Source organism: Lepisma saccharinum, chromosome 7 (genome assembly GCF_977018435.1).
Source record: "Lepisma saccharinum chromosome 7, izLepSacc3.1, whole genome shotgun sequence".
NCBI lineage: Eukaryota > Metazoa > Arthropoda > Insecta > Zygentoma > Lepismatidae > Lepisma > Lepisma saccharinum.
Genome location: NC_139235.1, coordinates 39,145,310 through 39,160,929, shown reverse-complemented (window position 1 = coordinate 39,160,929; position 15,620 = coordinate 39,145,310). Strand labels below are relative to the sequence as shown.

Here is a 15,620-nt window from a genome sequence, read left to right as displayed (position 1 = left end):
TCAATTGGTGCATTTTAATGCATCACGCCGAACAACATCTGATAAAAGACTTGATGTGTCTTGCACGTAAATACTTTGACAAGGTGATTAATTTGACAATTTCTCATTTTAAAAAGAAAATCACCTGACAAAATTATGTATTCTGGCAGGTTGTAACTGCTATAAAAGTGTAATAGAGGGGGGAAATCACGAATTGTAGACTGGTAGTGGTGGATGACGGGTACTGAGCAACCCTCGATTTTGGCATATCAAAACATCACGAAAATGCTTCCAATTATCCTTGCAAACGTAGAGAATTCAAGAGATACAGAATCCGTTTTACTGCTCAAATGGCTTCAATTTCTTGAGCATTACAACACTTCCTCTCAGGGGGCGTTGTCTTTTGTGCATAGGCGCCGACTCCATGGGGCTTAGGGGGCTCAAGCCCTCCCAATGTTAACGATGTGGGTGCAGAGCCTCCCAAATAATTTTGCCTAAGAGGATCTAATATATTATTTTGCTTCTCTTGTAAAGTTTACTCTGATTGTACCACATGAACTTAACTTTAAATACACATTTGAAATGTTCTAGACCATGAACTTTGGGAGCTGAGACCGCTAAACCATCAACTTTGGGGGGGGGGGGCTACGACCAGAGACAGCAAAACACATGACTTATTACTATATACTAAGTATGTAATTATGAGTATTGTTAACATTTTTACTGAAAAGAGTTTCAAAAGACGATGTGCATGAACTAGGGTAGTTCGGGCTACAAATGGCTCTCACATGACATTCAGAACGAGATCATTGATATATTAGGGAGATCTGTTTTGCGCTCCGTGGTAGCAGATATTAAAAGTCGGGAATATTTTGCTATTATGGTTGACGAAACTTGTGACATATCCATCCGTGGACAATTAATATTCTGCATTCGAACTGTGAATAAAAATTTTGATATTTTTTAGGAATTCATGGGCTTTTATGAGATTCCGAACACTGAAGCCAAAACTTAAAAAAGGGAGAGTGAGTCATTCATTAATTTATTTCAGTAATCAGAGCCCCCAATAATTTTGGCAAGTCGGCGCCCCTGCTTTTGTGGGATGATAAAACCTAACTACCCTATTGAAAAAAGAAATGGGGTGCCACCCTCTTACCCTCCTAACTAAGACATCACCTTTTTTAACCGATTTTCCACGCAAAGGACGAAAAATGATTGTTCTTATAGTTATTGAATGGTGTCCATTGTTTTTTTACCCCTTCAACCCTGTCGATAATTCTGATGGATTAGTATCCGATGATTTTTCTTTAACACGACAGAATCCTTCAGTTCTTGCAGCGACACCACCACTACACTCGGTCCCAAGTATCTCTGGAGCAGGTGAACGAGAACAAGTCTCTGCGCAAGTAATGACGCGAGATGGTTCCACCAATGAACACGTTAGAGGAAAGGGTTGCATGGAGGGGGAAAGCGCCTGCAGTTACCAGTCTTTCCAGCAGCGTGTACTGTTTCGCTCTGCCCACTCGAATCCTCCCCTTCTGTGCCGCTATGCGCTTCCTTGCTCCAGAGATAACTGAGACAGGGTACACTTAGACTCGAAGGGGGAATGAGATATGCCAGCAAGAAATGTGCGAAATCAGTGGAATTTCTAAAACATGGGTATAAACTAGGGTGGACTGATTTAAATCACTCTAAATAAATAATTTATAGAATAATGTACATGAGGATTTTGTATATATCAAAATCACTTTTGGTATATGACATTACTCTCATAATCATTTAAAGGTGTCTATTAGGATCTAAGATAGATAATAAAGGAAATAAAATAATGTACTGATGGTGTGAAGCTCATACGAAAGGAAATGTAAACACAGGATTTCTCTTGATTTAAAATTCAATAATTTTATGGCAAAATAGCAAACATTTTGTGTAGAAAAATATACAAAATACTAATCATGTTAAACTATAAATAGTGTCAATATCATTAAACTGTAAATAAACATGGCAGCATTAAAATAATCTCCAAAATTCAACTACAAAGACTATAAAAATATTTGAGTTAATATTTTAAGTTACAATTATGGAGTACATCCAGAATGTTTTAGTTTCACTGGAAGAAAAGTTACTGAAATTATTATTAGTTTCATTAACACACTCAACAAACATTTCCATAGTAGTTACAGTATCAGAAACAGAAAAATGTATATTTACGTATATTTTTTATTTGCTTTAATCAAAGTGTTCAAATATGTTACAGGGCCATTTCCTAGAAAAAGGCTTTCTATAAAAACATATATACAGGATGTCATTTTAATGGCGCCCACGGACCACGGAAACTTATAGAGGACATCAAAACAAACCACTTTTCTTAGTAACGTTTTTCTCGTTGGAGCATCGTTTCGGCGCTACAGTCGTTCAAAAAAGACCGTTTTGCCGCCTGAATGCTGGCAACCACACACAATATTTGATTGAATTTGTGACGTCATATCCCGTCGTGAAGCGATGTGTTCCAGGGTTGCCAGGAATATACATATTCTGTGAAAAATGACATAGCTTAAATCAGCCACATTATGTACCGTAGAACAAAATGAGAAAACTCGTTCTGTAACCCAACAGGAAGTAAACAAACGATACGAAAAATGGTAGAAAGAAAATAGAATTCAAGTGGAAGTGGTCATATCAAATTTTGTCTCAGCTTACATGTCAAATATTTGCAAATCTAGTTACCAAGTTGACATCTACAATTTAGTCTATCCAGTTCGTCCTTCTGATACTAGTTGTCTGTGACACACTGATCAGATGACAAAATAGATAAATGAAAGAACTCAGAATTCCAAAGGTAAGCAACACATAATATAATGTATATTCAGGGCATTATGAGGCAAGCGGCAAGAATGGTTGAAAAAAGAGGGATATAAGTAGTAGTAATACAAGCTCTCCGACGACCGTGTTTATCTATGCACTGGATACACATGTAATAGTTTGCAGCTGTGAACAGGGTAATATATTCGCTACTGATTCATCATTAGATTGTTACTGTGGTTGTACGTGTTTTAGCCGTAATGTAACAACGTGAACCTCAGATACTTCCGTTATCAGCACAAAAGTACCACGAGGCATCGGGAAACAAACCTGTAAATATCAACCTTGCAACGAGATTTGCAAATATTTGACATGTAGATGGGCGTAAACAGCCACATGTAAGTTGTAAGTCCAATAAAATTTATTGTTGTTGATATTTGACATGTACCCTGAGACAAAATCCGATATTGACACTTCATTTTGAATAAGTTCTTTACAATTTCTCATATCCTTGGTTCACTTCCCCCTCCCCCTGAGATGACTGCTGATCTTCTGGCTGGTAGGCTATTTTGTTAGGTCTACTGGAGGTGTTTCTCGCTTCGTTTTACAGCTAATAATGTGGTTGGTAGTTTGTAATTTTTAAGATAATTTGTGTGTTCCTTGCAACCCTACCGTGCGCTGTTTCGCCGCGGGAAATGACGTCACAGATACGATCAAAGGTTGTGTTGGGTTGCCAGCATCCAGGCGGCAAAACGGTATTTTTTGAACGGCTATAGCGTTGAATCGACGCACCAACGAGAAAAATGTTACTGAGAAAAGTTGTTTGTTTTGATGTCCTCTATACGAATCTGTGGTCCGTGGGAGCCATTAAAATGACACCCTGTATATGTGCATGGTATACCAAAAACCACGCAAGCAATTTTAAGCATATTTTTAAAAAATGTAAAAATCGATTTATAACAACAAACATGATTTTTTAATAATAACCATGATTTTTAACCACCCTCCATTTCTCCAAAGTATAACATTTCAATTATTAACATACAAGTATATTGTTTTACTGTTAATATAAGCTAAAATGACAGTAAATTCACGTCTTTGTCTTTTCCAGGTGCAGTTCTCCTCCCGCAGTACACAACGAGCTCCTGTTTGCAGTCGAGGACACGGACTTCGTCTGTCCCTCCAACAGCATTCACGCGGCCTTCATGATAGTCCTGGATCTGGCTGCGGTGGCTGGAGTGGTCTTCGCCTCTATCTTCCTGTTCCTCTTCCTCTGGAAAAGATACAACTTCTCCCTGTGCAGGAGAATCACGACCGGGCACTACTTTCAAATGAGGCAACGGCCTTCGAAGACGGACCTCGAGTGGGACAACAAAGACTTAGACTAGACTGTGACTGCTGAACATTGGCGTTTCAAGGTCACGCGCAACCATCCGGTCTTTCTACTTCTGTGCTGAGCAGATCGAGCTGGCGGCAGTGTTGCTAGTGAGGTTGCGGTGATTTCTACCAGATCGAGCTCTTTCCGCTATGCACAGAGTGGTATTTGAAGGGGGGTGAGGGGGAATCCCTCTTCTGGTTTCTGCATCCATACCTCTGGTTGCTAATCTTTAGCACTTGGTGGAACTATAACTATATAACAAATATACCGAAGCTTAAAGAATATTTACTGGAATCCCTCACTGGGAAATTTTCAAATACCACACTGGTTATACATAAATAAACATAATTATGCACTGTATGCGGATGACCCTAAAACAGAAAATTGTAGCTATCTCGAAAACTGTCCAGAACATGTTAATCAGGTTTTACAGAACTCACCAAGCTTCTGCTTGTTGGACATTTTTCAATTTTCATCAACAACTCTTAAAATTATAATGGAAGGGAGCAATTTGAAGATTAAACACATTCAATCAAATAATAATTCAACATTTGTAAAATTGTAAGCAAAGTGTGAACGTGAACGAATATCCAGTTGAAGACGTCAGAAACTTTTGATGTTTCACTAGAATACGAAATATAAAACATTGCATTGCTTATAGCATACCGGGCCTCACAGCCACATACCGAGCTTTAATCAATACAATATAATAGAAATAAGAATTATAGCTATTAATTAACATGTAAAGTATGTATTTTAATTTCTTTATTAGCATTAATAATTTAATAAATAATGTACCTGTAATTGTGGATATATATCACAAACGCACCCTCTATTTTACTTTAAAAAAATGTGTTGATAATATAATTACTAAATCGTAAGAGCATCTCCTAAATAACTACCAGAAATAGCTAAGTTACTCAAGAAACATGGCCGTATTTAGAGGAGGGGTTTTAGGGTTCAACCCCCCCCCCCCCGAAACTTCTGATATGTTGGATTAATGGAAGTTTAGAAACCAAAATATGTAACTCATTTTCAAACATTTTTTTCGAAGCTTCAAAAAAATACAAGCAGACAATGTTGAAACGATCGAGCCAGAAATTTCATACATTTGGAATTCTGAAACTTGAGTGAAACAGGATTTATTCCAGGAATCGTAGCCCACCCGCAACTCCTCCATTTTCACTTCTGCTGTCATCTTTCCAGTCTTGTTCCTCCATAAAACTGAAAATTCCCTTACTATTGTCCTCAAATTCATTTTCATCTTTTAAATTCCCTCTCCAATAAGGTTTAAAGTACTCCTTGATAGACGTTCAAACGTAGGATCTCCATTCTCCAGTTGCGTAGCACGTTACGTTCATGATTGAGGTTACAATACATGCACCACGTTAAGTTTTTGAAAATAATAACTGGTTCCACAGTTAGTTTTCAAAATTCCAAAAATTAAGTTTTAAGGTCAAACAACAAAAAAATTATGACTAAAATGTACATCTAACTTTTAAAGCTTTTTCTTGAAGGTATCTAAAATTTAATAACAAAGCATAATAATGCATTTCATTTCTGTTTGAAACGTAAACAAAAAAAAACTTGTGCTGGATATTCACTAATCTGCTGGATTCAGTAAGCACCCCTCAAGGATATAACAACAGCAATCATAATAATAATAATTATTATTATGGAAACATGGGAACAATTATGAATAACCCTCACTCGAAAATTTTTCCTGCCTACGGTCATGTCAAGAAAGTACCATTACTTTGCTTCTAAGTGTAAAGCGTTACCGTTACAAGAGCATTTGAGTGTTGACACACGTATCACATCTCTTCTCTATAGTGCATAGTGAATAGCTTCAAAACAACACCACAGAGCGTGTTTCGTCCTGAAAAATAAATCCTCGAATTCTGAATTTATCGTAACTCAAGTTCATAAACGCATAGTAACGACTTACCATTACAATTACTATTGTAATTTAGATAACGACTTACTTCCGTTACGCTACAAATCTAGGAGGTACATGTATCCATAATAATGATTGTTACGTAATTAACAATTCATTTTGCTTAATAATATTTGAATGGAAGTTTAGAAAATATTCCCGGCGTAGGTGGGAGAACAGCCACAGGTTGAACCTCGCCCTTTAATAAAGAAAATTTGAATTTGAATATTTTTGATTGCTCACAGGAAAACAGGGATGGAATAATTTTAACGCCGAAACACCAATTTTAATTTTTTTGTATTAAACAAGGAGAAAAAAGCTTATTTATTTTTAGTTCTTGTCAACTCATTCGTGGGAGGTCGGACCCGCTAAACCTCTCTCTAAACCAATAGTAGCGATTGCTGTAAAGATGGCAGTAATTGTCTTGTTTGTTGGGTTGAATTTGATTTGAATTAGGACCAGTTTTGGCTAATCGCGGCGATGAAGGTGAGTAGGTTGAAATTAATGACTCACTTCGACGTACTGCTCATTTTAGGCCTCCCCGATGGTGTAGTAGTCAATTGATTGATTAATTTAATGTTTTAAGTCTACTTTATGCACAGTAAGGCTAATCGGGACTGGACGTACAGTTTAAAGTGGGATCCGAACCACTTTTGCCTCCACCAGGTATCGAACCCGAGACCCCTTGATTACAAGGCGACATCGTTACCACTGCGCCATCGGGGAGGCCGGTGTAGTAGTCAAGTAGCCTTGTAATCAAACGGGTTCGATCCCCGGTTGAGGCACATTACACAGTGATATGGATTCCATTTTAAACTGTAGGTCCAGTCCCAATTAGCCTATCCGCGTGTAAGGTATATTTAAGAACACTTTTTTACTTCTTTTTCCTCGTTTGGTTACTACGTATCACCGAAAAACTACATTTTCTATCCTATATGTATGACAACACGTGACAAAAATTCACTGTTGCGACTGACATTTATTATTAATGTTAGAAAGCGACAAAATTTGTAACGATACGGGATACATCCTTTGAAGCGTAAATATATTTTGCAAATCTTACGAATCCGTAATTTTATGCGAACACATTAAGTACGATGAGCAATATATGTGTGTGTGTGCAGTTCTAAATAAATTGTCTGAAGGAAAAGTGACTTCGTCCTGACGGCGGCTCTGCTGGCATGATATTGTTTCCATAGCATATATTACTATCGCTTTTAGAATCGAATAGACAGTAATAATAAATGCCAGTGGCAACCACGAAATAGGATTACATATATTCAGGAGAGAAAATTTCGTGATGGCTCGTAGCATCGAAAAGAGAGCTCGACGGGCAAACTGTTACTAAGAAATGTTGTCCGCCTAGATGTCCTCTACGCATGAAAAAGTTGTCGATGGTTTAGATTGATTTGGTGTTTTAAGTCCACTTTATGCACAGTAAGGCTAATCATGACAGTACCTACAGTTTAAAGTGGAATCCGAACCACTATCTGTCTCAAACGGGAATCGAACCCGGGACCCCTTGATTACTAGGCGACGACGCTACCACTGCGTCATCGGGGAGGCCAGAGTTTTCGATGGTGTATGGCGACACATTGTATATTTATGTTAAATGCAATTACAAGTAGCGAAAGGTTGCAGTAAAATAAATACCAAGTGACAGAATGTCATATTGCTTAACCCATTCTGTGATGGGCAGAATCAATACCAGTTGCAGAAGAAACTTACTTTAATTGAGTTTTGTTAAGTCGACTTTATGCACAGATTGGTTGATCGGGACTTAACCTACTCTTTACAGAAGGATCTTAACTGCTGTTTGCCTCCAGCGTGTATCGAACTCGGAATCCCTCGATTACAAAGCAACGATGTTCAATACGCCATCGGGGAGGAACCTTTGTTGCAATCTTGTAAACAACATACAGAACTCCCCCTCTATAAAACTAACATGAAAAATGATACGAAATATGAATGACATTGTTTTCATTACTCAATCTTTTCAATTGTCAACTGTCAAATAAGTGTCATTGACCAATAAACACTATACTTTCCAAAATAATCTATGTAGTCAGTACAATGTCTATTGTGGCGCAAATACGACAAAGAGGATCGAAGACCTATGTTTTAGCGTGTAAAAAAAGTTCTACCTTGCAGTGTACGCAAAATGCAACCATATTATAATCACTCAATTTTTTTTTTTATTATTTTTCTTTCATATCAGTGATGTTGAATTCTGGTTACATTCCTTTATATGTAAAAATCTAGTGTACTAGCAACTGCAGGGATAAATTATGACACTCAATATTGGGCCCATTAATCAGTTCCGTATAGGGGGGACGTGACTGGTATCGCAGTCGCTGCTTCTGCTGGTGTGTATTAATGCTATTCGTATGTTAACATTGCCGACTGAAATCACGATGTCCCAGATTCGATTTTAGTTGACGCAAATTTCTGTTCCAAATAGATCCAGTAGCGATTCATTAGCCTATTTATGCTAAAATTTTCCTTTGTATTCGCTGCCAGTTTTGATATAATAATATTGCAAGATTCATGTTGTTCAATTATTTTGTGTCTTGGGGATGTAACAAAGTGATTAGTTTGTATAATACTTTTCGGGGGCACCTGCCCCTGTGTTCCCCCCGCGCTAACCGGCACGATCTTACACTAAAGTTCAATCACCAACCCTGAGACTTTCTGTAAACAAAACCACGTACATGCAGAAAGCATTGCAAACTCATAGAAGTAAAATAATCCTCACGAAAATCCAGCGTAGTAAAATAATCCACGAAAATCCAGCGTTGTTACAGGATTCATTGCTCTTTCTTTTGTTCTTATTGCTTCACCTTTATGGTTAACTCTTTGCACCAGTAATCATTTCCCATAAATTTGGCTTCTTTCTTGCATGGCAATTGAATATATTTTACTTGCATTTTTTTTAGACAAAATGATATAACATGGTAATGTATATTTCTAAAGTTTGATATAGATAGGAGTGTATTTGAAATTTGTTTGTAGATTTTATGTAAATTGTATCTTATGTAAATAAAATATATAATGGGCATAAACAGCCATATGCAATGCTGTAAGCCCAATAAATATATTGATAATGATGATCAAAACAAGACAAAGAAAGTTCGCAAATTTATTGCTGTTGGAAACTTTGACAAGCATCCTAATAACGATTTGTGTTCCGCCAAATATAGTGCACTTCGTAAAATAACTTGGTGACATGACAAGGCAAGATAAGTGTGAACATTTTGTAGGAATATGCAGTGATTTATCCACACCCCTAACACCCCCCCAACACCCTCCCAAATTTTGACGAACACCCCCCTGCAGGGGGGTGTAAATACGGATTTTTATATGAACAATAGAATGACAATACTTCTACATAAAGGAACCATTTGTATAGCTACAAGAAGCGAAGCCCAATTCAAAGAAGGAGGGTGCAATGTTCAGCATGGTCATATCCTCGAAACACCAGGCTCCCTTGACAAGGCTTCGGTCAGCTTTAGGGAAGGGGTACTGACTGCTATCTGGAAATTGTCAAACTGACCTCTCGCCCTCCTTCCAGGGAGACATACCACACAGAGTGTTGACAGTTCAGCGTATGAATACCTAAATAAATATTTCTTAAATACGTTACATATTTGTAAATTCAACTCCCGAGTCAATGAAATTTAGATTGCATTTTCCTTTCAATTTCGTCATGTGAAAAATGTACGCTAAAAGTAAGGGAAGAAATTCAAAGATACAGGTTTGACTCCTTGTAGTGAATGGTTAGCAACACTATTTTCTGTAACTTGGGCGAGATGGATGATTTTGGAGTGATAAAGAAGAGAATAGTCAAATGCCTTAGAACTTAGGTCAGTCTTAGTGTAGCATGTCAGTTCGTGTCTTGTCGTTCTGCTTAGTGTTACAATGTCTGAAACTTTACTACAAAACTGGCTGAAGAAGGTAGAGAAAATGAAACCAGACAGAAAGAAACCGAAAGTGGTGAGTAGAAAAGCAGTGACACTATATGTAGGTACAATTTCTTTCAACGGATATTCATAAAGTACGAATATAAAATTTACTGACTGAGTATTTGGTATGAAATGGCAAGTATTTCATGAAGAACCTAAGTGATTCATTCACGTCTATAGTTGATGTATGTAACCATTTTTGTGGCTCTAAGAGTTCTTACCTTTGTAAAAGAAAATATATGTACGTATATTAGAAAGAGAGTTGTAAAAATGGGGAGGGGTGGTTGTGCGGGGTTTGCCTGGTCGCAAAGGACAAATGGGCTGCCGAACAAGCAAAACAGATATAAATAGAAAAGCGTAGTAACCTGTGAAATTACTGGCACCCTATTGAATTAAAGTTATTGTCAGTTTGCAAAGATTTTGTAAAAATTATCTTCCTCTTTTTATCTAGTCTGTTCCCTGACATAATGACTATTTAATTTTTTCCAACTTTGCAGAAGAACAAAGGAAGTATAAGGAATTAAATATAAAAATACATTTTATTTACATTAAGTCCCAAATTTGTATTAGACCACAGGCGCACCAGTGGGGGCACGACTGTGCTTGCCACTGCCTGCTGGAAAACGTGGAGAAAAAAGAATAGCTTGTTTCATTCTGCTGTTTGTGTTGCAAAGTGAAATAAATGCTATTCAGTTTTTAAATAACTGAAAATACAAGCATTACATCAAATTAGAAGTGAAAATTCCTTGTCTTCCCTTTCAGCTAACAGGCCATGCGTTTATTTGCACATGATATTTCGTTTTCTTTTAAGGCAGAGACACAATTCCCTAGAGTCTCTCGTTCAGTATTTGAAAGATAAACTCTCAACAGCGCCAAACGTATTTTCCAAAGTTTTGTAAGGGTATAAGACTTCAATACCAAATCCCTTGACCGATTCCATTCAAAAGCAATACCAGGTATCTATCAAACGTGCATCCAAACTTCCCACGATATTTTAAAGTTTTTATGGCCGTGATATAGTTTCATTACTTTATTTTAGTTTTGTGAATCATTGTTTAAACAGAGATTTGAACACACCAGCAGAATCTGGAACACACTCGCAACATAGAATTTTTTTTTATTATTATTATATATTCATATTTTCTAACTGAAGCTGTCCTCTCCGATGGCGCAGTGGTAGCGTCGTCACCTTGTAATCAAGGGGTCCGGGGTTCGATACCCGGTGGAGGCACATAGTGGTTTGAATCCCACTTTAAACTGTCTCGATTAGCCTTACTGTGCATAAAGTGGACTTAAAACACCAACTCAATCACTCAATCAATCTAACTGAAGATAGAACAAGAGGGGGCAGGGGGCATGTGCTGAGGTAAAAAGGACACCGAACGAGCAAAGCAAGATTCTAAAGAGACAACATACTGTGAAATGAAAGCATTGTCGCTATGCTTAAATAATAATATGCGTTATCAGTTTGCAAATAAATAGTTCTAAAAATGTTCTTGCTCGCTTCGCTCGCAGTATGGTAATTTATTTAAGACATATTATATCTGTAGATATATGCACTTATTACTACTACTTCAGACAGGCAAGAGCGCACGCACCCATGCAATGCATTCTCACCGATATTTCATCAATGAATTGGGATCTCCCTCCCCCCCCCCCCCCAAGACAATATCTGAGTTACACCTACGATAAGAACCATACAAATACAGTAAAACAAAATATTGCACAAGTGTTCCTAATTTCTTTATAACTAGCTTAAGAATTGCATGAAATAATCCCTGTATTTGTCAATGTCATGACTTGTGTTTGTCTAACGATTGATTAAATCAAGTACATTATTGAACATTATTGGAAAGCAATACTTGAAAAGTTAGACTCAAATGTTAACATTACAACAAAAATCTATTTTCCATCTTTTCCAGCATTTGACATCTTTTTTTCTTCTGAAGTGTTACGTGAAGGGAAGGGAGGCGGATTAATCTCTGGAAACATCTATGTACAAATTGGATTAGGGCGAACATTTTAAAAACAGTCCAAAATATGCACTTAACATCCCCAAACTTACACCCCCCAAAAGTTTCCAACACCCCCCGCCCCAAGGGAAAAATCCTGGATAAACCCCTGGAAATATGCATTGTAACTTTCAATGAGCTTAGAGATTTGTGTACATAATGATATTTTATAAGATTGGTTATTTTCTAAAAATAATCATGTGAACAGCAAGGCGAGTTCTATGCGTGCGAGAAGGTTTCAGTGATACATCGATTCGGTGAGACGGTTTGTTTACTGAAGATTTCAGGGTTGGTGATTTACACTTTACACCAAATTCTTCCATTCCTCGATTTTAGTTCCAGTGTTCGCTATTGAGGCGCTGCAAACCTCCACGCACATCTGCCATCTGTCGGAAGCTGCAGAACTACTTGCATGGGCAACAAGTGTAGCGTCAAAGTTGTTTTTCTTTCGATGTTGCATCGTAAGTTAGTTGCGGTAATTATAAAGAAGTGTTATTTCGATAGAACTGATACGTTAAAACACATGACTGCTTTCTCCGACAAAATTAAACACAGCAATTGGGTACCAATATTTGAAAGGTATAAAAAGTCAAGACCAAATCTTACAGTTGATCAGTGGCCAAAGTTTCCATTTGATTACCTTGTAAGAATGATCAAACAATTCTGTTGCTCTTTACCTGTCACTTCCTGAGTTCCAGTTGTATTCAAACATGATCAGTCAGCATGAGCAATGAGCAGTGTAGTGAGTGGGGAAATAAGGGCATGTTTATATTTGGTGTACGAAATGAACCATAGGAAAGTGAAGGAAACTAGGATCTTGGAATAGAGACAAAATCAATGTCGAGGTATGTGTTTCCTGTGTAAGATAAAACGATGTATTTCAATGTGTAATCTATTCTTGGTTATCTTACAGGCTGATCCATAATATTTTCTGGGAGCGGCACAGTTTATGCTTCATCACAGAAAATAGACTATTTTAATATTAAAAGCAGATTATTAGATACCGACATGCATGTACAGTGATTAGACGCAACGAGTTACTTGTATTTTGGATTTTTGTTATTCGACGTAACTTTTCTACCACTTTTGGCCAATCGCGACTTTGAAGATGAGCGATGATTAGATGGAACTGACAAAGAAACACTCGCAAAGAGCAGCAACATCCGGGTTGGAACTCGAACCCGGTGTCTTCGATGGCGAGATGGCGAGATGGCTTAAATTACGTCGAAGTTATCACCGAGTAGCATAATAGAATTACAAAACTTTTCTTCTTCTTCATGTTTCAAAAAGTCATCTACAAGAGGTTCCAAGAGTCACCTGCAAGTGATACAAATATGTGGCAGTCTCAAACTGCACCATAGTACAACATGTGGAATATTGTGTGAAAAATCAAACAATTGGTACTAACTGAAGATATGCAGTAGGTGCTTGTAACCTCTTGAGAAGTATTTCATCCTTATTAATGGTGCCAAAGTACATTTTCAAAGTATTTTTTAATGGTAAGGATTAAAAACGTTGATGGATTTCGCTCAAAGATAATACCAGATCAGTTCTATACAATTTTCTTCTCGCAATCTGTAAATTCATGGCAGTTCTCATGATCACAAAACTGCACTCAGAGAACTAAGTGCATCATATCGATTGATGCACCAGAAAGTAGTGTTATTTGTGATATTATAAACCCGAGAAAGTATTAGCCCCCCTCAGGCAGATTTGGCTACACTTAAACCTAGCTCAAGATGTGCATATGAGCTTTTTGCTCAAGTGTGGCACCCTGTCTAATCCAAGATTTTTGTAAAAATGCCCTCGGGAATTTCCCGTGAAATTCCCCTCAGATTGATTTGCCTACACTTACAAAAGCTACATCTGTGAGATTGTTGTCCATAAGCCTGTCAAAAATATGCCCCTCTTGATATTGTATGATATCTTAAGTATAGTGACTGCTATAGTGCCCTAGCAGGTATAGATTTCAAAATATTAACAATTTTGTTAATATTGCACTTTTCAGAAAATTCTTTTTATAAAAGTTAGGCATTTACAGCTTAAATATTGCATATATCAGGAAAATTATAGAGACAAAAAATGTAGAGAATCATGCCTAGAATATGCCTACAAAATTTTAAGTCTCCAGCACTGATAGTTTTTGAAAAAATCACAAATTCAAAAAAATATCGATTTTTTAACAAAACTTCTAAACAGCCTCTAGATTTCAAATATGCAACCCCCATGCTCCTATCTTGAAAAATAGGCAAGTTATTCAAGATCTAGAGAACAGCAAGAGATTTTTGAAAAATTATAGAGATCAAAAAGTTGCATCTCTGTATGCCCATGTTAAAGCAACAAGCCCCATGTCTCTAGCATTCATGGTTCCAGAGATAATCAAAATTCAAAAAATTATCGATTTAATCAAAATTTGAGTATGTTGCTCTGTGGGGCATGCAGAGTCACCCCCAGAAATATAACTGGCCTAGGATCAAAACTAGTGAAAAATTCAGAAATAAAATTATCGATTTTTTTAAAATTTCAGTATGTTGCTCTGGGGGGCATGCAGAGTCACCCCCATAAATATAACTGTCCTAGGATCAAAACTAGTGACGGAATGTAGAAACAAAAATTATAATAGGGCTTGGATACAACAAGAAGGGCATTCTGCTGGTTTGTATATAGCTACCAGCCACTATATTTTTATTTTGAACACAGCACTTAAAACTAAGCCAAGATGCTCACCCACCCACACCCACCCACACCCACCCACATCCATACATATTTACTTCCGGTCCACTTCTATTGCATCATGTTGTGCAATATTATGCAATAAATTATTAGGCATGTGTTGTTTTCTGATTAGTTGGTTATGACATAATGTGATGATGTGGTGTTTTCTGATTGGTTTAAGTAAGCAAGATTTCTATTGGCTCTATAAATCTATATAGGCCAGAGCACAGTGCTGTTTGTTACCATTGCTGGATCGGCAGTGGAACCCACAAGTGGGGGGCAGAATCTGAACAGGCTCTACCAGATTGTAGGAGACTTGAAGCATACAGTCTTGTAGAATAACCCAAGTAAGATCATAGGGACAGTATACACTGGTGCAGTAAGAGCCAATTTTTGGCAGGGGGGCCAAAGTGGTTCCTAAATACAAAATAATTAATATCTCAAGAACTAATTGACATAGAGCTATGCAGTTTTTTTGTCTGCACTGAACCCAACTGATATTTTTTATTAAGCATAGAATTTTGATTTAAATCCCAAGAAATTTTATATAATAAACCAACAACAAAAATACCAAAGCCAAAAATATTAACACACACACACACACAAATCACACTGCTGAACCCAACTGATATTTTTTATTAAGTATAGAGTTTTGATGTGAACCCCAAGAAATTTTATATAATAAACCAACAACAAAAATGCCAAATCAAAAATATTGTAATCAATGCAATAAGAATATATCCAGCCCTAATTGGGCTAAGCACCAAAGGAATTGTAATCCAGACAAATGCAGAACTCCCACAAAAATATGCCCAAGATGCCATAGAAAATATAGC

General features: G+C 37.1%; 1 protein-coding gene across 1 annotated transcript in view; it reads left to right on the top strand.

The window, feature by feature from the left end:
• Positions 1-4,911, top strand: part of LOC145990201 (uncharacterized) — a 135,131-nt gene extending 130,220 nt beyond the window's left edge. Inside the window, exon 3 of the mRNA XM_083125864.1 lies at positions 3,893-4,911. Coding sequence (XP_082981990.1) covers positions 3,893-4,169 — 277 coding nt within the window. The 3' untranslated portion in view covers positions 4,170-4,911. The remainder of the gene's footprint in view (positions 1-3,892) is intronic.
• Positions 4,912-15,620: the final 10,709 nt, after the last annotated feature.